Below are 24812 nucleotides of genomic sequence, written 5' to 3' on the forward strand. Positions count from 1 at the left end.
AGCCTCGCTCGGTCGGCGGCAAGAAGCGGCACGGCAGAAGCGCTGCCCTGCCTGAGGAGACCGTGCGCCGTCCCAGAACCTTCCTTTCCCGGCCCTGCCCTCCGGCTAAGAACCGGCGCCTACCGCTCAGTACGCATCGCCGGCGCATGCGCCCGGCCTCGCTGCCCGCAGGGCGGCTGCAGCGCTCCGGTCGGGCGCCCCCTTTTTCTCGGGCAGGCTGTTTCCGGGGGATTTCTCCCGGTGCTGACGGGAGGTGGCGGAGCAGCGCGGCGGGAGGCGCGGTCCTCGGCAGCCTCTCCAGCGCACGGCCTCGCTGCCCGCAGGGCGGCTGCAGCCTCTGCCCCCTCCCCCTCTCCGCCTTCCTCCCCCTCCTCCTCCTCGCTTGCTCCCTCCCTCCCGGCCCCCCCTCGGCGCGAGCGGAGCGCGGAGTCACCGCGGCGCACAGACGGGCCCGGCGGCGGCACTCGCACACAATGGCGCTGAAACGCATCAACAAGGTGAGCGCGGCAGCTCCTCCTCCGCCTGCCCCCGCCACCCTCCTCCCCCCGTCGGGCTTCTTTCTTTTTTTTTTTTTTTTTGTTAATTTCTATTTTCCGTTTTTCCCTCTCCTTTCCCGTTCTCCGCCTGGGAGGAGAGGGGCACGGCTTCGGGGGGAGGGGGTGACCACCGGGCGAAAGGGGGAGAGGCAGGAGGCCGGCGAAGCAAGACCGGGTAGCGGCCGGATCCTTTCGGCGAGGCCGCGGCCCGGCTGGGGCGGTGAGGCCGCTTTTTCCCGGCCTAGGCCCGGGGCCTCGGAGGTCGGCCAGGGCCACAGAGGGCGGGCGTGGGGGGAACTCGGTTGAGAGCAGGGCGCGGCTCGATTGAGGCCGGGGTGCAGGAGGCGCCGCTCCCGGGGACACTCAAATGTCAGTGCAACCTGGAGCCTCTTAGGCTCGGCGTTACCGTCTCCGCCACTGTCCCTCCGCTGTCGGCCGGCCCGGATGGTGCCGGTACGGGTGTGCCGTACCGAAACGGAAAGGGTTTCGGTCCGATCGCCGCTCTTCTTGGGGCAGGCAGTCCGCCTCTCGGGCCGGTCTCTCACCGCTGGCGTGCAACTTCTTTCCCGCATTGTAAACCGCCTCGGCCCTCCACCCGGCCGGGAATCGCCGGCCGCCTCGCCTCGCCCCCCGCGCCGGGCGGGAGCGCGCTCCGCGCCGCCGCCTCGCCGTTGCACAATCGGAGCCGGGTGGAGTAACTTCGCGGCTAACTCGGAAAAAATGCCGAGGTGATGAAAGTTTTCTTTTTGTTGGGCTTTTCGATTGTTGGTTTTGGTTGGTTTTGGACTTGGTTGGGTTCCCCCCCCTTTTTTTTTCTTTTTGGGGGTAGTGGGGGTGGTTTTTCTGTTTCTTGTTCTTTTTTTTCAAACCTCTTTCAAGGAAGAAGGCTCCTGGCGTGAGGCTGCACTTGGGGCAGCTTTTAGGGTTTCTCGGCGGCAGCGCTTCGGGTTCGGGAGTCGCTGAGATGTAATTGCAAACGCCATGGAAGTGCGGTGGCGTTACTGGGAAGTCGCTGTTGGTCTGTGCTCCTTCGCGAGCTACGTGGAGCATTTACGTATTTCAGGAGCTGAGAGGAGTTTCTTGGACATCTCGTAGCCTGCCAAGATGGCAGAAAGTGTGTCCTAAAATCGGTGAACTAAGCTTCCGTGCACAGAACACCTTTTAGAGGCACAGTATGAAGTTTGCCGTCTATTAGCCTTACTGTACTTTTACATCGCTTTGGCAGTGCTCGTGGGCGCATTTTAGTCAAAAAGAGGTTATTTATGATTTATTAGTGAAAGGATAGCTTTGCCATCCCCGAAAATTTTAAATCTATTTTGAATTAGGGCTAGCTAAGGGAATTGTCTTTGAATTCTGGCTGTGTTCTCACAAGAATTTCAAAACAATTCCTTTTGAATCTGCCATCAGAACTTGTTCCCCTGTATTAGTGGATGATATCACTTGAGTTGAAACACAGCTAGGATACTCCCTGGTATGCTTTGTCATCAACTCATGCTTATGAAACACGCTCAGGCGCTGCAGGTAAGAATTTATTGTCAAACATGAACCGAGGCAAACCCCCACTTAGGTAGTCATCTGGTGGTCAGAACCTTAAAGCGATTCAACATGGCTCTTGAATCACTAAGTCATCTCTTCGACTTTAAGGCCTTGGCCTGTTGTGTGCAGTGTCTTGTCCTTGCAGCAGTGTGCTTACTGGTCCTTACACTGTACAGTACTGTGTAGTATGAAGCTTCTTCCTTTGCCCAGTACTAGAGTTTAGAATTGGTGGGATGCGTGGGTTAGGGTTTTTTCTTGTTCGTTTTAGTTTGGGTTTTTTGGTTGTTATGGGTTTGGCTTTTTTTATTTTCTTTTTTTTTTTTTGGAGGTGCTATTTTTAATTGGTTTACACTGTTACAAGGTACACTTCCAAGTTCATATATGGCTTACCGTTTTGATTTTGTATTTGCCAACCTGGAAAGTGACATTTTGCTAAACTGAAACCACTGCTTGCAAGTTGCTTTCTTCCCAAGCATGGCTTCGAGTGTTTACTGAGGCCGAAATCCAAAAATAGCAGGACCAACTTTGCAACGAGACAGTTGTGAATTTAGACTTTAATCCTGCGAACCGCTAAGACAGAGATGGGATCCCCTGTCTTCTAGTCATAAGGTCACAAATCAGACCTTGAAACTCTCCACTTCCTTGTAGTATGCTGTTGGTGTTAGATCATAGCAGGCTAAAGAGAGATCAGGACCTCAGAACATTGTAATCGCACAGCTGATTTAGTCCAACTTGCGGTATTACCTGTCAGGACTAGAATTTGTTGTCTCCTGCAGCAGATGACATCCCAGATGCATCAGTGAAGGTTTTTTCAGTCTGTTTGTCTGACTCCCTCTTTATTAAATGTACATATCAAGCAAACCAAAGTTTTTTTATTATACTGTGTAAATCAAGACTTTCAGTCTGTGTTAGTGTGTGTAAATTTAATTTGAAGGATGTTCACGTTCCGGATGCATCAACTCCTACTTAACACATAACTGGCAAATTCTACTTTTGGCTTGCAAATGAAAGCATATGAGTATTTGTGTGTTATGTATTGGGTTATCTACTTCTGGAACACCCTTTCTAAAGCACTCTCCAGACTCAAGTAGTTGTCAGGTACATAGCCATTCCCAGAGAGTTTATGTTATGCAGGAGCTTATGGTCACATCGGTGCCATCTGCTCTGAGGGCAGCCTGCATTTGATTGGCAGAACACTGCTTTTATTTGTACGGCTTGCTTCGTACAAGAGTGGCAGTTGTTTTATTATAACAAGCAACTGCTTTTGCCATGGAATAATGCGAACCTACATCTTAACTGTTTCCTGAGGGTGAAATTTTTTCCCCAACTCTTTTTTCCACCCAATTTTCAACAAATTCATGTTGATTTATGAACTTGTATGTAAATGCTTGACACATGCTTGTGGCATGTGGTATTGGTCTGAAGTGTCAAGTGGTACCTGCTAAATGCACATCCTGTAATTGCAGCATGTTGGCACTTCCACTTCAAATGATGATGATGATCTGGTAGCAGCGAAGCATTTATGTAGGAGTACAGAATTGGGAATGTGTAAAATTGAGAAAACGTGAGGATGTTACATCATTGATGCACATCCATTTTATCACTGCTATACGCATCCATTAGAGTGAGGTAGTATAAAAGGCATGAGTGGTAGTTTTGATAGGCTAAAAGTAGAACTAATGCAGGAGATTAATAGAATTAATATAGGACGTGTATGCATGAAATGTCTCATCTGAAAATCCTTAAAAATACTTGTGCCAATTATGCTTTATGTCCCTTTGGTTAAGGCACCTGGTATCATTATGTCAGGGTATTTTAATAGAAAATCTCAGGGGAAGTTGGCATCCAGGAAGCTAAAGGCTGAAGGTGGCAAAGCCATTTATTGAAATTTTAGTTCATATTGAAGGCTTCCATTGACCATGGTGGAGTGGAGAATAACTCTTTTCGTCAAGGCTATGGCCTCCAGTGCTACTCCTACCTGTATAATTAATTGCAGCTTTAACCCCATTCCCGCAGATGCTCATAGTAAGAAGTGCTGCGAACCCTGGTGATAACCATATTTTTTTGAGATTGGATGTAATACGCAGCAATGGAGACTGCATGGAATTCTTTATTAGTTTAACCAAAGGTGTAGCTTTTGTAAAGATGAGTTAATTCAAGAGTTCTAGAGTTTGCTTATTACTTTTGTTTTAAACTGCTTCTTACTTCCTTTAAACTTAGTATGAAACTAAAAAACCCCAATAAACTAGAAAAGCTGTTCAGGATTACGTTTTCTTCTCTGGATGAAACCTACAATACTTTATTTTCATAGAGTCTTGGATTTAGTTTGCTGGGCTTACTGAAAATAGTTCAGTAATTTGAAGTTACAAGATTGATCTTATACATTGAATGAATATTTGGAATTAAGACTGGAATTGTCTGTTCAGGGGCTCGAAGTTAATCTCAACTAGCTAATGAAGTACGTTTCATGAGCTTAGTCAAAATGCTTTAAACCCTTGTGAATATTCTCTGTATGTATTGTATTTCCTGTTTTACTTCAGTTACTTCACCTTAATTATCCAGGGGTAGACCAAGTCTTGCCTCAAGTAGACACTGCAGTGCAGCTATGGCACTCACTGGTTAGAAGGGTCATGTAGAGCCAGAAGGCAGTGGTCGATTTTAAATATTCTGATGTCACTAATGGAGTTTGGGAAGCATTAGTATCAAAGAACTTCAGTCTTGTTTAAAAGACAGGACAAAATTATTCAGCATCAGATGAAAGCTGTCATCACTTAAATTCTGTTTAAGGTTTAGCTTATCCAAATAGTCAGAAGCGATATTTATACTATGAAATGAATATCAATAAAATAGAAATATTGCTTCTTAATTGGGTAGGTTTGATACTCATACTTAAGTGCAGCGTTTACTCTTATGGTCTTGGACGTGTTTTAAGAACTGCTTATTTTTAATGGGAGGAAAATTGATGCTTCCTTAACTAGAAAGTTTGGACTGCAATAGCTTAAGATTTCTCCTGTTAATTGGGCACTAGACTTGCGAAGTCAAGTTCCCAGTCAGCACAGATCTTTAAGTATGTGCATTGGAATGGGGAGAGAAGGGGATTCTAATCTCGCTGAAGTAATTTGCAGAGCTTCAAATGTACTCATTAGATGGGTACCTCTTGCAAACCTTAATAAAAACAGAGTTCTCCAGTATGTTAAGGATTTTGGTGGGATGATATACAGGGTAAGAGGTTGTCCAGTCAACGTTTGCTTTATGATCATTCCAGCTTTTAAAGATCCGCTTTTGAAAGTAAGCCGGTGCTTTTGCTGTTATTCCCTGTGTGAGTTTCTTCTACAGAAGAGCTGATGTAGAGCTGCATAGAATGAGCTCCCTTCAACAGCCTCCCCAGTCTGTAACCAGCTCTGGAGCACTAATGCCTTTCTTTGTGCACGCACATCAATGGAGGAGGGAGGGGGGAAGGATGTAAACAGCTGTAAGTAGCAGCTGTTGAATACAGAGCAGTAAACTGCCTCTTGCCAAAGGCATCTCTGTCCCTTGTGGAGGCCACCTCTAGCATGGCTTCATTCCTACCTGAGAGTGTTTTCTCTGTATCCATTGGGGTTGAACCAGTGGAGAAAGGGTGGAGGTTCTTCACCTTGTCTGAGATGTCAAGTGACAGCTGGTAAGAAGTAGAAAAGGGTAGAGCTTTTGTGTAATTCAGATTATGGCGGTGATACACAATCTCCAGTAAATTTTTGTTGCAAATATTAAAGTTTTGCCACTTCTAACTGTCTGCCCCGTGTTTTTTGCATAGGTCCCTTCTCTGTACATCAGAGCTGGCACATGGGTGTGTGGTCTGCACTTCAGCAATAGGTCTAGTATTTCATTATATGCTGACTTTTGTTGGTAGTTTAGGCTATGATGTTGTAGCTTACATTGAAAAGGCTGAGTGACAGGCATGTGTTTTCTCCTGTTACTGATATGATGAAGTAACCTGCCAGAAAAAAAAGAAATTAGTGTGAGAAACGAAAGGGGCATTTGAGAATGTAGATATGATTGCAGTCAGCAGTGCATTTTGTATGTGCTTGCTTTTTGTGAACTTGGCTTTACCAGAGGAGTCTTTAAAACTGTGTTGCGTTGCTCCTGCTGGACAGTTTTGTCCTGAATCTAAATTTAACCTCTCAAACTCAAGTACAGGAGCTTTTATAAAAAACCTTTTATTTCAGTGGGCAGTTTATGGGGCAGTCATTTGAATTGAATGTGATAGGTAGTGTTGGGGAAGCCTTGCAACAAAATATTAGTTAAAATTACATTCACAAGTTCAAATTGGTGTTTATGCCTTTGGCAGCCTTTCATAAAACACTTGGATGTAGATGAGATTTAATGCTGAAAAATGAGCCAAACAGCATTGCAGGATGGAGGACTGAAAGCTAAAGAGGTAGAGGGTATTCTTATGTGTTTTGTTTAGACATTGTTCAGAGCCTTCTTACCAACAGTAAACTTTAGTATTAAAATTCTGAGTACCGGAAGCCTTTGTTCTGAACCTCATCCCTTTGAGATGTGTGATATGATAGACACACTAAAGATCTCCTGCAGCTTTTTCCAGTGTAATTGTAATGTTTTTTTTTTTAGTCTGGTTTTAAGAAAGCAAGATGGGAGGATTGCAGACTGCTTTGCAAATGTTAGGGCCTAGTGAAAAAAGGAGGAGACAAATGTTTAATCCTTTCCACAAGCATCTGGACACCAGAGTTGCAAACTGAACTGAGCACAGATGCTAAAGTGCTTTAGGTTTTTCCAGTGGAGGACATGAGGATTGTGTTAGATGCTCCATGAACTTTGAAGTAAGCTTTCTCTGTAAACTGGACTTAGGTTGGCCATCAATTCTGTAAGCTCTTTTAGGTTTCTAATAAGCGTGTGTCCTGCTCTTGTGCAATAAATGTTTCCCAACATTTGCTGGCCTATTTGAATAAAAATGCCAGATAATTCTCTAAATCAGATAAAAGGAAAAACAAATTTTGCAGTTAACCTTAGATTTAATTTCTTTTTTGAATAATGTAGAATCTCCTGAATGACAGTTTGCCAGATGAGCAGTGGCTTCCTTCCATTCCCCTAATTCAGACTGTGGTCTGTTCACAAATACAATTTTAAACACTTTTTCCTTTATATATATTTAGCATGTGTAGATTTATTTTTTTATATTTATTACTATTTATTATATATTTATTCTTATTTATATTATTATTTATATATTTATTTAGCACGTGTAGATATATTTTAGACATGTAGAAATCAGTATTGTCTAGATAGCCAAGGTAGAACGCAACTCTAAGAGCAGCTGCACTCCAGAAACAGGCTTTGTTTGTGTGTTTCCTTAGGGCTTTTTATGCTCTCTTGGCTCAGTGTGAGCTGGTTTTGTGTGTAACTACCTAATCCTATAGACAGGCCTTAGTTTTGTATCTCTGCCACTAGCTGTTCAAAACACAGAACCATTTTGAAGGGTAATTATGCACAATAGCATAGTATGGTGGGGTCATTGTTCAGTTGCAAGGTAAGCTGGTATAATCATCCCCACGTAGTTGTGTTCATAGACTGTACCCCTATGGTATATTGCAGTAGCGTTCACATGCATCTTTAGATTCGCATAAAACATGGACTAATAAAAGACAAGCCTGCCTTTTAGAAAGGAGAGATGATTTTCACTTATTAAAAAGGAGAGAGTTCACTAGGTTAAGTAATTAAATTTCAGGATAACATGTCAGAGTACATCTAAAAATGAATTCACACTGATTACAGATGTGTTATTTGCTAGAATATTTGGTAACTTTCTGTTACATGATATTCCTCTCCATATATTTCGTTGTGAACGTGGAGAGTTCTTGTATTTTTATTCAGAAAATGCCAAGGTTAAATTATGAAGGCTGTGTGTCATTTTTAAAAAAAATCTTGTCCTTTATTGTCCCAGTCCCCAAAATTGTTGTTTGTGGAGGCTTGGCAAACTCTAGAAGGCCTCTGTCACATGGAGTCCAGGGCAGTGCACAGAAGTGCTACTTCTGTTTGATGTGTCAAGTGCTGGTGGCTGAGGTTCCACTGTATGTTACTGTGTCCTTGACAAACTGTGGGCAGCCTGTAGGAAGGCTATCAACATAACACTGCCAAACCCAAGCATCTAATGAGTGTTAGTTAATCTAGCATTTGTGTGAAATTGTCTGTCACAATGCCAGAATCTCATTCCTGAGTGGTAGTCATCAGGCCAGAGTGCCTTCCTTTGAATATAAACTTCTTTCCAAGTACATCACTTCACATTTGTCTATACAGAATTTACTGTTCCTTTGTTTTTCTGGTTTCCTTCTGTTTTGTTCAGCTAGGTGCATCTTGCAGTTTCTCTTGTGGCTGATCTACACTAGTTATCTTCTCTGAGGGCTGCATTGTAGTCCTGGGTCATAGAACCAAAGATAACTATGGTTCTTGCAGGAAAAATCTCCATGTGAACAGTATGCTTAGTTTCAGGGTCCAGTATTCAAAAGCTTGGAAAAGCCAGGATTAAAATACCTGGTTATTGAATGGATAGGTGGTTAAGCAGTGCTTGGCTTTTCCTTTCAATGTACTTCAGTCAGTGTGCACAACCCTTATCCTGCACTGAGCATGTGTTTTTAATAGCACTGATAATTTCAAGGAATGGTATTTGTCATAATGCCTTGGAATTGATATGTGTAAAGCAGTCAGATTTTCTTGAGTAAGACTGTTGTTGCGGGTTTTGACTACTCTGGGGAGGAACAAGCCATACCTTTGAGTTCAGAGCATAAATATAGGTGTGTAGTTGCCATCCTTTTTGTGCTGAATGTCTTTAATGGGTGACCAGGAAAGCAAAACTGGTAACTGAGCTCCTTTTCCAGTTGGATCTGTCCAGCTACAGAGGTGAACTCTGCAAAAGGTTGGAATACAATTGAGAAGCATTTCAGCTCTGGTAACTCTGAAATTTGCTGAAAACCATTACCTACATTGTACGCCTTCCAAATTTCAGAACAGAGGAGAAGAGCTGTAGACAATAGTCTCATTCACAAAGGGCTTGTGTATTCAAAGGTAGGTTCTTTGAAAAGATATCCTGTAGTCATCTGAGTAGGTGTATCACTGTCCAAGCACATGCAGTAGCTTACAGTTGCACAGCAGCGTGGCATTTCCTTCCTTGAGAGGCCTAAGACATGAATATTTCTAGGTTTTCTTTTAATATACAATTATGATATTGTTGCTAGATACTATACAAACAATATGTGGTGTGTAGCCTGTGAAGTCCAGTACTAAAGGCTTGAGAAAGGAGAACTGTGAAAAGCAGAGCAAGCAGCATTATCAAGATAGGAACAATCACAACTGTTACATTCCTGATCATGTTTTTGGTTTCTTAAAAACTGGCCTGTGCTTTTTGGCCCTTGCTGTTTTCTTTGACTGCCCTTCATGTGTTTTCTCTGCATGTTTGCTCTAGTGTCTTTTTGGAAATGACAGGAACACTGTCATTATGCATTGTTTTTTCCATTTAATGAATGTTGTCTAAAAGGCCCGCTTGTTTGAAACTGTTAATTTTCTACTGTTTACGCTTGTCTTGTGATGTGTATCATGCCATTGCTTCCTTATTTGGGTTAAAAATCCACGTTTAGTGTTCTTTCAGACTGTTATTTTCTGCTTCCAGGAGTAATTAATTTTCAGGCTGAAACGACTGTTGGAAATGCAGGTGTGTGGGATGAGGCAGTAGTTCTTTGCTGGTTGACGCTTCTTAATCTTCAAACAGGTTTACATGGTCTTCCCCTCCCTTTATAGCTGCTTTCAATCCTTCTTTTCTAAAGCTGTTTTCATCTGTGAGCTAATGAGTGAGACTAATGCAGTGATGAATTTTTGGATGCTTAGAGTTGGAAATACCCTGTTTGACATATCAGACAAGGGTTCTAATAAATGTTGATTTTTTTCTTGGCTTAAGTGTTCTTTATTTTCTTTAATTTGAACTTATGATTTAATTGGTTTAACCTTTCCTGCCCTCCAAGGCAGAACTTAAAGCAAATCAACCCCATTTTTTCTGTTACGCTTTCCTGATTACAAACCAGAAAGCTGCAGTAAATGATTTTAACATAATTCTGTTACAAATCAATATTAAATTTAACTCTGAGTTTATGCCTGTGAAGGAAAATGAGTGATCTTCTGAAGCTGTGGTGGGAGTGATCTTCTGCCACTCTGTATTTAAGTCAGCTGCTACTAGCATTAAAAATAAGCCCAGGCTATTTCCAGCTTAAACTAGAAAAATGTAGCAGTAGTGCCACAGGGAGTATGAATGCTGACAAATGGGAAGGAAGGGAGCTGACGCAGATGCTGCTCTGTTTGGTACCTTGAAAGAGGCAGTTTGGTAGGCATCAGGCCATCCTTTCTTACTGAATTTGCTGAGACCTGAAAACATCTGTGAGAAAAGCAACTAGTTCCTGTAAACATTTTCCTTCACTGTCTTGCTCATGCATATTTGGGTGAGGTATCCTTTGTAATTTTTTAAATCTTTTTCCTCCTTTAAATGACTTCCGTAATCTTCTAAATAGCTGATAGAAAGGAGTTGTTAAAGAGTTTTTAGCAGCTTTCCTGTAAAAAAAAAATTAGACACTGTTGCAGTTTATAATATAATAGTATTTTATTCCTGCATTCACACTCACAGGTCAGTGTTTTGGATCATCGTAGAATGGTTAGGGTTGGAAATGACCCTAAGATTTAGTTCCAACCCCCCTGCCATGGGCAGACGCCTCACACTAGACCATGTTGCCAAAGGCTCTGTCCAACGTGGCCTTGGCTGACAGGGGTGGAGTGTTTACGCCACTTCTTTGGGCAGCTGGTTCCAGTGCCTCACCACCCTCGCTTGAAGCATAAGCAGTATTTTCTGTTAGTTATTATATTTATGAAAAACAAGCAGATTAGGTAGCTTCTATAAACATTTTTTTTTTCCTTGAAAATATTGGTTTAAGGTTTTTTGTTAGCTTTTTGATGAATCTATAGGGAAAGAGAAGATTAGGAATGGGACTGTTACACTAATAAAACTGCATCTCTCTGCTACAGACGTTATGTGAAACTGGCAGAAGACCCTGGTGCTGAATTTGTGTTAAAGCAGGTCTGTTTGCTGCAGTGGCGGGTACTGTTGCTGTATTTCCAAATTGTTGGAAAATCATCTCTCAGTTTTCCAAAACTGTTGCAAAATTGTATGTGTATTGCTTCCTGTACATGCTGCATTGCCATTGTCCTTTAACAGTAGCGTTGATGCTTACTCCTTAAAGAGTGTTTAAATCTGTAACAGCTGAGTGACTAATCATCCTTGTGGAGAGGTAGGAACTGTCACAACTTTATATTTGGAAACTGGGACACAGAAATGGTGATCTGCTGGAGCTATACCGGAAACCTCTGGCAGTGCCAGAGACTACTAGTCACGGTTGTAATTCAAGACTAATCCTTTCCGATAGGCATATAACACATCACTCTGAACCAAATTTGGCTTTCTGTTTCTATGCAAAGTCGTTGGAATTTGCTGCTTGGGCATTTATTTTTTTTTCCTTAGGCCACCTGTAAAGTGAAAAACTGTAGGAGCTGACCCCAAGGAAGTGTGGGTTCTGCTTTGATGGGGCTTTAAGACAGCTTGGGATGCAACTTGATGTACCTCTTGGTAAAGGAAGGCACTACTGAAACTGAATGTAAACAAAAAAAAAAAAAGGTAATATAGAAGTAAAACAAAAAATAAGTATTTCAGTAGAAGGAGTATTAGAAGCATAAAGCCCTTATATATTAAAACTTTACAGAATACTTAAATTCTACAATTCTAGTTAACCTCTGTAAAATGAAACTGAGCAGGGATTTTACCTTCTTGGTGAGAAATGAGGGAAAGCAGGGGAACAATTGAGCTGGTTTCTTAAAAATTGCTGTCTTTAATTGACTCATGGAAATGGTGACGCTTCGTTTTGATGTCAGGAGTTTTTCAGATTAAATATTTCCCCGTTGCAGAGTAGCTGCTCTTGATGGCTGAGCTGAGAAGGCAGGAAGGGTGCTGTGTGTTTCTGCTGCTGAGTCGGAGGCTTTAAAAAATAACAATTAAAAGAAGAAAAAAGAGCTCCTCCCTTTCCTTGAATGAAATGCTTCAACTGTACTCCAAATATCACAGCCCATGTGCCTCTGCTTGTTTAGGTGACAGTTATTCCAGTTTGCCTGTTGGATTCGGCACGGTTGTAGCTTTTAGAAGAAGGCACTTTTTAAGAGAACTTTTTGCTCCGTTGTTTGAAAAACCTCCCTCCTTTTATGTAGCTGTGAAGTGTCACAGGCTTACCAGGGAGGTGAAATAGGCCTGGTGTTCCTGTAAGCAGGCAGAAGTTGCCAGCGTTTGTTTCACATTTGCGTGAGTTCTTCCACAGCACTTCACACTGTGCTGAATCAAATAGCTTTACTCCAAACGTTATTCTTCTGGCCGCAGTACCCTAAGAGAAGCTTTATTTTTTTAACTTGGTGGGTAAATTGCTTGCTCTGTAGTTGAAATGCGAAGTGGTGTGTTATGTTCCTAACCTTATCCGTGTTTGAACTGCTTGGAACTGCATCAAATTAGGGCTGTTTGGGTTTTTTACAGAAGTGTTTTGGGCCAGACAGCACTTCAGTCCTTTAGCTTACGAAAATCACTGCTTCTTTGTTCTCTAGAGCAGTTCAAGTGGTTAAAAGGGGTAATTCTGGTCATGTATTTTGAAATGACTAGAGACCGGAATGTTAAAACTCCCGGTTTCAGCTTGTAAATTATTCTTCATTTACTGAAGCAGGGGTTTGCACATATTTTTGACCAGAACTTATTAAATTTAATGTTAGTTTTACATTTGCAGTCCTACTTATGTTTACTTTTTCCAGTTGAATTTACTTTATCTAGTTGGATTAGAGAGACAGTCTAATTTTCCTGCTGAGTTAACATACTTTATCAAGTACCTATTTCTTGTTTCTTTGAAGACAGTAGTACCTTTTGAAAAGCTCTCTAGTCTAATGCACATACCTCTAGCAGTCTGCTTTATGCCAGTCTTTTCTTGTCTTAATGCTACTAGTTTTTGTAATTTTCATAAAATGTATGAAGAGCTTTTTTATGATTCTTAGTTCCTGTCATAGTTCTTAAAAACCAGGATCTGTTCTTCTTGCCTGATTAATTCAAATAATTCAGGTACATTAAAATAGTAATGTTTGTGTCTTTGCTTACTCTATTGCTACAGTTTATTTTAAGGGACAAAATACTTTTGTTTCACTCTTAGTTTTTGGAAATGATTGCTCATTCTTAGAACTGGATAATATATTTAGTTGAAAAATAAGCCTGATTAACAAAACTGTCTGCATTTCTTAAATGGGAGGGAACCAAAGCGCACACACACCCATATCCCCCCCAAATATTAAAGGAGCTTTCTATATGAAGGTTATTTTACATTCATTGTTTGCCTTTGCATGGATAATATAAATTGACATAGCAATCCCTTCCAGAGGGTGCTGAATAACATATGGACCTCATAAGTGATATTTTACGGCAGAAATAAGTCTGTCACGGGGATCCTCTGTAATAACTGTGGAGTGTAGAGAAATGTACTGTAAATGGATTTACTGTGTTCATCTGGAAAGCGCTGTTGCCCACGCTTCCAAATAAAAGCAGCAGTGAAATGAACTGTAATATTAACTTCATTCTGCCATTGCTTATCAAAACTGATAAAATTCCATTTTACATAACAGTCTGGTTACTACATAACCAGTGCAAAACTGAAATCTGTTTTTTTATATTTGGGAGTGGGGTTTCTTTGAGCATATGGATGTCTGCATGTTATTCTCTGTGTTTGTGGCAGTTGTTGTCTTACAAAGAGCGAGGTATCTTGTGTCACAGAGGACTTAATTTTATTAATATTTTTTCCCCTCATTTTATGTTGGTTTACACATACTAGATTTTTAGCAAGTGCAGAATTTGTGAAACTTAAAGGATGTATGTTAGGATATTCCTAGGCAAAACAGCTGTCTGCTCCGAATGTGTGCGTGTTTCCAGCATAATAGATATGTCTGGGTTTCTTAAATGTCTGACAAAGTAATGGAAAGTTCTTGTTTAATTACTTGTGTAGACTTGTAGCAAAATAACCTGTATGCAGCTTAATATACGGGAGAGGGGCTGAAGGTTTTCCATTTTTTCTCATGACTTCTAGATGCCTTGACAAGTGCAGATCTATAGAAGCTCCTGAAGCCATTTTTAGATTCAAAAGAGAGCAGGGGAGAGGGAAGATACCTGTTACATACTTCCAACTGAAAGTATAAATTTAATTTAAAAAGACACTGTCCAAACAAATAACTTGTAGAGCATTTAAACGAATTAATGCTGACCTGCTTTGATTCATACCCAGTAATCTCGATACCACACAAGGAATTTTCCATCTGAAGTTTCTGGTGCCCTCTGTAACGGGGAGGGAATTGTTTCTGCAGCTCAGTTACTCAGAATTGTATAGGCATCGTTGTCTTAAATGTGTAGTTTAAAATAAAAAATACAGGTATTTTGCCTGATTCCAACACTTGTCATCCTTTTTCATTTTCCTGTCTGCTTAACTCTATGCAAGATACATCCCTGCTGGAGGTAGTGGGGAAAATGAAACTGAGTTTGTGTTGTGTGGTTTGGTTATTTTATTTTTTTTTTGCTTTTTGTTCCAAGTTTTAATATCAGATATTACATACACAGTGCTTTGTTTCATGAAGACTCATCAACAGCTTTCTCTCTTCCCACCTCTCTAGCTAAGACTGAATCCTTGCAAATCTTTTATCAGAAAGTGGTTAGCCTTTGCCCCCTTCAGGTTCTGTGCCCTGTCTGCTCTCCTTCTGTCCCTTCCTCAGCATCCTGCTGTCTTCATGGTAGTGATATTTATTTGGAAAAGCATAGTCATGGTAGCTGTTTGCCTTCATAGCTGGTTTTGGTGGTGATTGTCTTTTATAAAGACAAGTTTGATACTGACCTAGTGGTTCTAATAGCTATTATCGTTCATTCTTCTGTGCTTGCATATGGAAAAACTGTTAAGGGTTTTTGCCTGATACGAAGTACAAATGACAGTTCATTAGCATTTCTTCTCTGAATGGTGTTTATTCTTTTTTTTTTCTAAAGGAACTTAGTGACTTAGCCCGAGATCCTCCAGCACAGTGTTCAGCAGGTCCTGTTGGAGATGACAGTAAGTAACCCTAAGTTCTGTGTTTTGCTGTGCTAACTCAAAACATATCATGCATAGATAATAATGCGGAGTTTTTCTTTTGTAGTGTTTCATTGGCAAGCCACAATTATGGGACCTGTAAGTATTCTAATTCTTGTGACGTGATACTAAACGAGAGTTCTTGTTCAGGAGGAAACTGGGGGGTTTTGTTTTCCTTTTAGTTCTAGAGGTATTCCTTACAAGAAATGAAGGGGGGGATCAGTCTGATGATACTTACTGCTGGAATGTTTTATGAGGACATTTCTTTCAGCTGAAATGATCTCTGAAGCAGTGTTAGGCATTATCAATATCTAGGAACTTTGTTGGCATTTAAATTTTTCTAAAATTTGAATCTAGCATGGACTTTGTACTAGAGCTGGTCCTAGTGTCAGGAATTAGTTGGGATGCCTTTGTTTGGATCTTAGAACAGGGAATTCTACTTGATCTGGTGTTGTGCACTGAGATCTTGAATGCTTTTAGGACTAGAAGGGGAGAAGTCACTGAAATGTGATCCGGCTATTACTGGAGGAAAAAAGTCTCTCTTAAATGTTCAACAAGCATCTGAAACCTGAATGTGACCTCTTTCTTGCTAGAATAAAGCAAGCAAATGTTTTTCTTACTGAAACCTTAACTTGCAAACACTTGACATCTGGAGTTCTCAGGGCTGGTTGTCTGTATTTAGGAAACAAAACCTTCTGTAATTTGAGAAGGCAAGTACTGAATGCCAGTAGACCTGCAGCTACAATATGGTGCTTCTGGTGAGACCACAAAGTAGGAATTAAATATTAGTGATGCTGAACTGCCTGACTTTAGTTACAAATGTGGTTTTAGGAGGTGGCTATGGAAAATGTGCTTATTAGAGGTTCACCTGACTGGAAAAGCGGCTTTCCATTCCAAAGTCCCTGGTCCTCATTGATTGCAGCTAGGTGCCTCAAAATGCTGAAGTTGTTTAATAGCTATATTCATGCTTAAATAGCAAGGAATGTTCTGCACTATACTGAGTATGATTTTATGTGGCTGGTGTCTGTGTGGACATAAGGTATTAAACATCAGTTGAATTTAAACTGGGATTATTATGTTTAGCTTCTCCTTCTGGTTTTAATAACGTACAGCTCCTTTTTACCCATGTGCTTTTTGTGCTGCCAAAAGGTCTGTGTTGCTGTTTCAGGGTTGGGCAGTATCCTGACAGAAGTGTGGTGTTAGTAGTTCTAGTGCTCCTGTGGTGTGGCAATCATCTGCAATAGGGTATTACAAAAGCTGTGATTTCCTTAAATGCAGGAGAGCTTCCGTTGCCTTAACACATTCTGAGAGGGGTTTGTGTAATTGCTAAAAATGTATTCCTGGAAAATGCCGAGTAAAAGGGTTGCTTTCTGGTTCCTTAAGGCCTCGCATAGTATCTGTTGACCAAATACAAGAGTTTGCATCTTGAGTGCTAGGTTTTCAGCAGAGATGAGATAGGGTATATGTGTTTTCAGGTTTGAGTACCTTGTCTTGTGTCACAGAATTTCATTTTCTGGTATTTAACTAAGATGTGGTTATTTTCTTACGCTGGTGAAATGTTCTTGCAATTAATATGAAAATTCAGTTTGCAAATAATTCACAAGTGTAGTCTGTATATCTCATTTATGTTCCCCAGTCATGAATCTAGAATTAAAAGCCTTATAGTCTTCAGGTTAAGCAATGGAATAGAATAGTTAACTCTGTATTTCAGAAATTTAGTTATAGTTTCAAGTAAAATTTCTTGCATATTTCTTCTTGTAACTAGTAACTCGCACAATTCCTATTTAGCCACTCCATTTATTCTCTGTTCAACTTTTTTACTTCCACATGTTGCTTTACTTCTAATAGTTAACGCCTGAATGAATTACCCCATGATTGTTTCCTTGGAGCAGGGAGTAAGCACTCAGACTTGATTACGGTGAATTTCTGAATGCAGAAAGAGAGGAAGAATTTACTTTAATCTTGATTATTTTTTATTTTTTTTTAATTGATGGTGCTGGAAGGGTAGCTTTTTTCTTACGTTTTGGGTTTATTTTTTTTGTTTTGCAAGGAGCAGAGTTAGCTGTGTATTCATTCATAGGTTTTCTGCAGGACTGAGCACTGCCTGAGCCAAGGACAAAACTTAGGAGGGAATAGGAGGCCTTTGGAGCTGTCCATGGCCACTGAAAACTGGATGGCCACAACATGTATCTGTTTTCTATGGATTAGCTCAGAGAAGTCCATATGAAAAGTGACCTGTATGTGTTCTGTATCATTTACCTTAGGAAGCAGTAATTGAATTTTAATTGTCTCTCTTGGTAGGTAAGAGAGAGAGGTCAGTTTTTTAAATAAATTTCCTGTTCTTTATTTATAAATAACATCTTGAGTGATATTTAGTTGTAAAGATGGTAATAGGAGAATTATTTGTTTGCTTTGACAGAATGACAGTCCATATCAGGGTGGTGTATTCTTCTTGACAATTCACTTTCCTACAGACTACCCTTTCAAACCACCTAAGGTAAGTATTGCTTTCTCAGTTGTGAAGTTAGCATTCTTTAAAGAACCAAGTACAGGACAGAAATTGTCACATCTCTGTTGCAGTATTGTCCAGTTCTCACTTCTTTTCATGCGTTCCTACAGTATATTAGATGACTAGGTCCCTCTCTGACTACCACAAGAACGGGCATGTATTTAAGAGCAAATTTGTATGTGTGAATTTTGAATGTCTTGGAATGATGTTTGGTTTTATGTCTGTGGGATTTTTTTCTTATTTGGTACAAAACTCATTAGCATTATATTACTGTAATAGAATTATTGATGAAGGAACTGTCAAGTATTACAGTGTAGCTGTTTGGGTTGGTCTATAGGAATGTGACACTATGGATAGGGATGCACTATGAGTGCCTAAAGTCAGTGAAGATGGTATTTGTTAGAATTTGGCAGTAATTGTGAAATATACTTAAATTTATCAAACATTAGCACTGTCTTCTAATTTTCAGTCAATGTGAAAGTGCGCACTTGGAGCAGCTGCAGTGTTTGAAGTTCTTTAGCTCTGTGATAGTAGTGTTACTGTGGTTCAGACACTTCTGTTGAGTTGTCTTCATCATGATGCAGGCACCTGTGATTCAAACAGAGAAAGGGCAAGTATGAGGCTGTGTTTTAAATAGTGCCTGGTGACTGGAACTAGTGAGAGGTTGTGGCTTGGGTGCATTTCAGTGAATTTGGTGCAGTTTAACTGCTTAATCCTTTTGTTTTAGAGTAAATGAAGTTGACTAATGACTAATGGCTTGACTGAGAAGAAAGGGGAATGTCATTGTCATCATAGACCAGAACACACTCTTCTTTCTTTTTTTTCTTTTTTGTTGCAGGTTGCATTTACGACAAGAATCTATCATCCAAATATTAACAGTAATGGCAGCATTTGTCTTGATATTCTAAGATCACAGTGGTCTCCTGCTTTAACTATTTCTAAAGGTAACTTTCATGAAGGAGAAATGTTTCCATCTTGTGTTGAATATTGTGCTTTTAGCTTTGATAGAGTTCTTACCCATCTCTTGATTTCCCTTACTTGTTCTAGACTGTTTTGCCAATTTGCTATCTTAATGTGTTTTTCATGCCTGCTGCGTGGCTGTTGAAGGCCTTGTCTGGCCACTTCCTTGCTTCAGGATTCTTAGCAGAGCTTACTGGCTTAGTCCCAGAGGAATCTGTCAGTGTTAGGATAGAAACAGGCTTGTGGTGGTATATTTGAGTTAAGGCTGGGAAACTGTTTGCATCTATCCATGTAGATGCACACTTGCATATTAATTTAAAGGCATTTTAGTAATGAAATCTGCATGGTTTTTTGGCTGAGTCAGTCTAGAATTACATGCAGGGTTATATTGGAATATCTTTGTGGTAGAATGAGTGAAGAATCTGTTACTGATACACATTCCTTTCTGCCATTGCGCACTGTGGCATTGTATTACATCATGAACTAAGCTTACTGATTCTACTTCAGGATAAATTGATGTGCTACAATAGAAGCTTTGTAGTTTTTGTCATTTTACTATAGTAAATAACAGTTAATATTCAGATATTTTGACTATGATCAAATTTTGGTTTGCCTCAAAGCCACTGGTCACTGTGGCTTCAAAAGATCCATCAAAGTGCTCCTTTGTCTATAGAACTTGTAATTCCTGTCTGTCCAAGGAATCGGTTTACTTTTTGAATGTGGATTCCGTATGTTTTAATGCAGTCACTATTGTTTTTCTTTCAAAGCTGCTGTGAGGGCAGAGGATAAAGTCATCCTATCTGCCTACAACAGCGTTACTCCTTTACTTTACAACGTACATGTAGTTTTATCAGTGCAGACCAGAGTATTGCTACCTTACATAAACCAGGGAAAAAATTCAGTCTGATTTGAAAATAAATAATAATTCTAAAAAGTTCTGGGTTTAGTGACTAAAAGCATGGAATGTGCTGGTCATCAGGATACATAATAACATGATTTTGTTGGCCACTACATTGCATCATAGTGCTGGTCTTGTGTGCTTACTGACCGCTCTTAAGTATTGGGAAATAGGAAACAAATAGTTCTTACGAACTTTGTCATTCTGGGCTTTTTATTTAGAGTGGATTACAAATTTTGGCCTTGTATCAGGAAAAGGCTGTTTGGGTTCTATCCTGTGCTGACAGTATGTTAATGCAAAGATCTGTGCTCCATGGTTTCTGAGATTGTTACTCCTGGTTTGCTCCTGAGAATTCAGTTCTTTCTTTATTTTTTTGTTACAGTTCTCTTATCCATTTGTTCACTGTTATGTGATCCAAATCCAGATGACCCACTAGTGCCAGAGATTGCACGTATCTATAAAACAGACAGAGACAAGTAAGTACAGAGGCACAGAGTTGTGTAAGACTTTTGAAAGAGTGCATTGTCACACAGCTATTGTTGAGTGAGCCTTTTGTGAAAATCTGGGATGGAGAGAACTTGTGTGTCAAAGGAGTACCTATTCTTGGTAGTGCATAATTTAAAAACAACGGGGATTAGTATCTTTGAAGTTGTGGGTTTTCTCACATGTGTGGCAGTATGTCAAAGCATATTATTGCCCAGGTTTTTTTATTACCATGTATAAATAGACTATAGTCAAATCTTCATATTGAGGAAAAGCTAGCTTTGTTATTCTGTTACTTTCTTTTGGTAGCAGCTTGCTGCCTCATTGTGGTGCTCCCCTTGGAAAAAGGCTGCATAACTTTTCGTGTCTGTGTTAAAACAACTTTTTTTTTTTTCCTTTATGTGGTTTTAACAGTTTTCACAGATAGAATTATATGAAGTAGATTGTTTTTTTATATAAAATATTAATGCTAAATATACTTGTCCAATTAGGTACAATAGGTTAGCAAGAGAGTGGACAGAGAAATACGCTATGCTGTAGGGTAAGAATATGTGCACATTATGGTGCATTTAACAAAATGGAAACTTGTCAGCACTTGGGTGCTGCATGCTCTAAGGCACTGGATTAACTAACAGATAATTGATGCACCAGTTATATTGAACTTGTATATTTAACAGCTTGATCTGTGGTTAGTGTGAAATGTATCGGCTAGTCACTATTTCTCACAGATACTGCTCTTGCATGGCCAAAAAGAAAAAAAAGATAGTATGAAATAATTACCAAGTTTTGAGACAGCTTGTCAATGTGTTCTGATAAGTATTTGCCCAGATTTTGTCAGAATGTCATTAAAAGTGATGCCCTGTAGCAGGACCACTTGCATAGACATGAGTGAATTTAGACAATCTAAACTTTAACTTTTTATTCTTCAGCAGCATCTGTCTTCCACATACAAACTAGGAAAACGTATGGGGATTATGTTCTGCTTGTATAGTTGAAAATTAACTTCTTACTGACAAGCATGGAGTTAAGTATAAACTAATTGTGAGCTCAATTCCTCTGGAAGTAGTGTAGTTAAATATTCTTTTAATGTCCTTTTTAAAATTGCTTGAGCAATATACTCATGTGGAAAGAGAAATATTAAGTGTGAAGAAATGCTTAGTGTTGTTACTCTCTAAAATGGGAAATTTGACATTCTGTATCCAGTGACATTATTAACCAAGTAATCTTTACTTATGGCATGTGATACTCTGTAAGGTTTACCTAAGGAGAATATTTAAACAAAATGCTCTCCTTGCCTCTCCCACCCCAGGTAGTCTCTTTCTTCCCCTTCAGTAGTTTTTCACAACAGATTTCTAGCAGATGGGCTTGTCTTGAATTTAGCATTTCATGTAGATGAGAGGATATCCTAGTTACTTCAGGGAGGGATTTTCCATTTTTTCAGTTCCAAGTATATCTTAGTGTAGAAAGAACCTTCTCTTAGTGTGAAGGGAATGGGGAGATGGGTATTAAGTGATGTAATCATGGACTGTTTAGGAAATTCATTTTCATGCTGACACCTGTTCCTGTTTTTGTTCGCAGGTACAACAGAATATCTCGGGAATGGACTCAGAAGTATGCCATGTGATGCTACCTTAAAGTCAGAATAACCTACATTATAGCTGGAATAAACTTTAAATTACTGTTCCTTTTTTGATTTTCTTATCCGGCTGCTCCCCTATCAGACCTCATCTTTTTTATTTTTTTGTTTACCTCCTTCCATTCATGCACATGCTCATCTGAGAAGACTTTAGTTCTTCCAGCTTTGGACAATAACTGCTTTTAGAATCTGTAAAGTAGTTACACAAGAACAGTTGCCCAAGATTCAGAATTTTTTTTAATGGAGCATGTGTATTATGTGGCCAATGTCTTCATTCTAACTTGGTTATGAGGTTAAAAACAAACATTCCTCACTGCTCTAACAGATACTGAAGATATCACCTGCAGGGGGGAGGGGAGATGGATGTTCATTTTTCTCTCATCACAGAAGTAACATTGCTGTAGCAACATCCATCTTGTTCCAAACCTTCCAGTGTTAGAGAACTGAGGTTTTATTATATACTTTTGCTCATAACTGATGTGTCTGGAGAATTGGTATTGAATCTATAGCATCAGCAGAACAGAAAATGTGATGTATCTTATGCATGTCAATAAAGGAATGACCAGTTCTTGTTTTACAGAGAATGGAAATTGGAAGTCAAACATCCCTTGTATTCCAAAAATAGGGTCTAAGAACATTTTTGTAATTCATTTAAATTTTGTTAGGAGGCTTGGAGCTATTAGTTAATCTGTCTTCCAGAACACTGTTTAATATAAGCACTGAATAAATGATGCAAGTTGTCAATGGATGAGCGATCAACTAATAGCTCTACTAGTAATTGATTTATTTTCTTCAATAAAGTTGCATAAACCAATGAGTTAGCTGCCTGGATTAATCAATATGGGAAACAAAATCTTTTGTAAAAGCAAAGCTGGTTTTTGTATATACTGTTGGGATTTGCCTCATTGTTTAACATCAAATAATGATGTAAAGTTCAATAGAGTAAATCTTTTGCCATTTTCAGTTACAGTGCTCAGTCTGTTGCAGGTTGACACATTGTTCAGCCTGATGTATGCAGAATTAATAAGCTAACATAGTAGTGTAGCCTTAGTAGTGTGCTACACTTGGTGCTGGGAGCCCAGCGTTCAAGGATGGACTTGGGACCCAGCAGATCAGAAGTGGTGTATTGTGGAGATGCTTCCTGATGCACCTGTGTTTGCTGACTGAGAACCTTTTTCTTCACATTGTACACTTGACAGCTGAAAGATCTTAATGTGGGAGTAATGATGAGGCAAAAAAATATAAAATAAAGTACTGTTTTGATGTGGGAATTGTCATGAGGCTGTGTTGAAGTGACTTTACTATGTGGGATGTTCGTTACCATTGAAAAGGACTTGTTCAGCCATGCTGCCATTTACATTGATGACTATTTTAATGCAACAGACACTTTCTTCATGTCAGGTGACTAAACGTGAATAAAGACTCATTGCTGTTGGATTTTTGTTCTACAAGAAACATTGTCTTGTGCCATTAGTTTATCTTTGCAGCAACAAGGGCATTATTAAACATCTGGCTCTCCTCTTTCCTGCCCTCTTTCTTCATATTTTCCCTTGTTTGGTTATTTTTTGTCTCCATTCTTAAGATCCATAGCTTCATTTTCTCTAGTCCTGTACTATCACTTTATTGTGCATCTGTGACTTCGCACTGGCACCACTTTTGCACTGCTTATAGTTATGTACATTCTGATTCCTTGTCCCCACATGGATGTGGAAAGCTAGATGTAAAATAAAATGTTAAACCTTAATTTTTATAAAAATTTCAACATGTAGTTTGGACATGGTTTGTTCTGGTTCTAAACTATGAAAGTGAACTTTAAAGTCTAGTTGGCTTGAAATTTAGAAACCTGGGCTCTCTTTTAACAGTGCATGCCTCACTGAAATGACATTCTGAAATTTGTTGGTGAAGTTGCAGTCCATGCAGTTTTTCTGCTTTGCTAACCAAAGATTTTTTGCTTACACCAGTAGCATTACAACTGAGGTAGAAGTTTATATTTCTAAGCTTGCAAACGTGTTGCTGTCTCCTGTTTTGGCAGTTATGTCCATTTGATGCTTATTTGTCTTGGTGTCATAGCCACTGAAATCACTTATGTGATCAATTAGAAAAATGTTTTGTGAGATATAAGGCACCAGGCTTTATAAAACTCAAGGAAGTGTGGATGAGCCAGGATCAGGGAAGGAGGAGATACTAGGATGTTACATGAAAGTTGGAAACCTTGTTTGGACCACTGTGTTCTCTTCTGCATCAGTAGTGGTCCTTCTGTGATAATTTTCTGTAATTTAGAAGGTATGTATTTTGATGAAAGTATAGTGGGTGAATTGTAGATGATATGCATTGCCAGAGGTCAAACTGAGATTGAAGATCTTTGTGAAGTAAGAAATGGCAGGTGTTTTGTCCTTGAAGTAGTCTCAATAGTGTCTTTTGCAGGCTTCCTGTGGAGGTTATATTTGGGCTTGCTTTTCAAGTAGGGGAGGAGGAGGTGGTTAACCATGAGCTAATAAAGAGATATCAAAAGAACCTTAGCGTTTTCCAAACCAAAAAGCTTTATTAGTGGCCAGCTCAGTGAGTGATCTGTGCACCCAGAACTGCAGATAGTCTAAAAAGTGCATAGTACTTGCACTTGCAGAGGGAAAAGAGACTTTTGGGTTGAACTTCATGTGAGAAATGAAGGGTTTGGAAAATATTGGAGTGAGTTACCCTTACAAGCTCTGTTAAAAAGACTTATTTCAGGATGATAACTGCAATAATGGCTTCAGAATAGAAAGGCCAGCTCAATCCTTGTTCAATTCCAAGTCTTGAATTGAATAAGGGTTTTTCAGCAGCTTTTATTTGAGAGTATTTCTGGAGAACTAAGTGTCAAACCAAGGCACTTGGATTCAACAAGCATGTAACAAGGAAAGAAACTTGTATTTCAAGGCTGTTTCTGGAATAATTTTTTCAAAGATTTTTTGCTGTGTTCAAGTGGGGTTTGAATTTGCCAGCACAATTCTAGTCAGCTTATTCAAATTTCACTTGGAAAACTTTTAGTGGTTTTAAGCACATTTTGGAG

General features: G+C 39.7%; 1 protein-coding gene and 1 long non-coding RNA gene across 5 annotated transcripts in view; one reads left to right on the forward strand and one right to left on the reverse strand.

Moving 5' to 3' along the window:
- LOC134173055 (uncharacterized) overlaps window positions 1-24812 on the reverse strand; it is a 314635-nt gene that overhangs the window by 144635 nt on the left and 145188 nt on the right. The gene's annotated exons all lie outside the window — the stretch shown is intronic.
- On the forward strand, window positions 340-23221 carry UBE2D3 (ubiquitin conjugating enzyme E2 D3). 4 transcript variants are annotated; one of them, XM_062636734.1, is made up of 8 exons: window positions 340-497; window positions 15199-15262; window positions 15348-15379; window positions 17700-17777; window positions 18628-18733; window positions 20030-20123; window positions 20622-20671; window positions 21709-23221. In XM_062636734.1, the coding sequence occupies exons 1-7, from the start codon at window positions 474-476 to the stop codon at window positions 20668-20670; spliced, it is 447 nt and encodes a 148-aa protein (XP_062492718.1). In that variant the 5' UTR covers window positions 340-473; the 3' UTR covers window position 20671; window positions 21709-23221. The 4 variants fall into 4 exon arrangements, with proteins under 4 accessions (XP_062492718.1, XP_062492719.1, XP_062492720.1 ...); XM_062636736.1 differs by lacking the exon at window positions 340-497 and adding an exon at window positions 1242-1264; XM_062636735.1 differs by lacking the exon at window positions 20622-20671.

Source organism: Pezoporus occidentalis, unplaced genomic scaffold, assembly GCF_034315485.1.
Source record: "Pezoporus occidentalis ecotype Australia unplaced genomic scaffold, CSIRO_AGI_Poc_V1 ctg49, whole genome shotgun sequence".
NCBI lineage: Eukaryota > Metazoa > Chordata > Aves > Psittaciformes > Psittacidae > Pezoporus > Pezoporus occidentalis.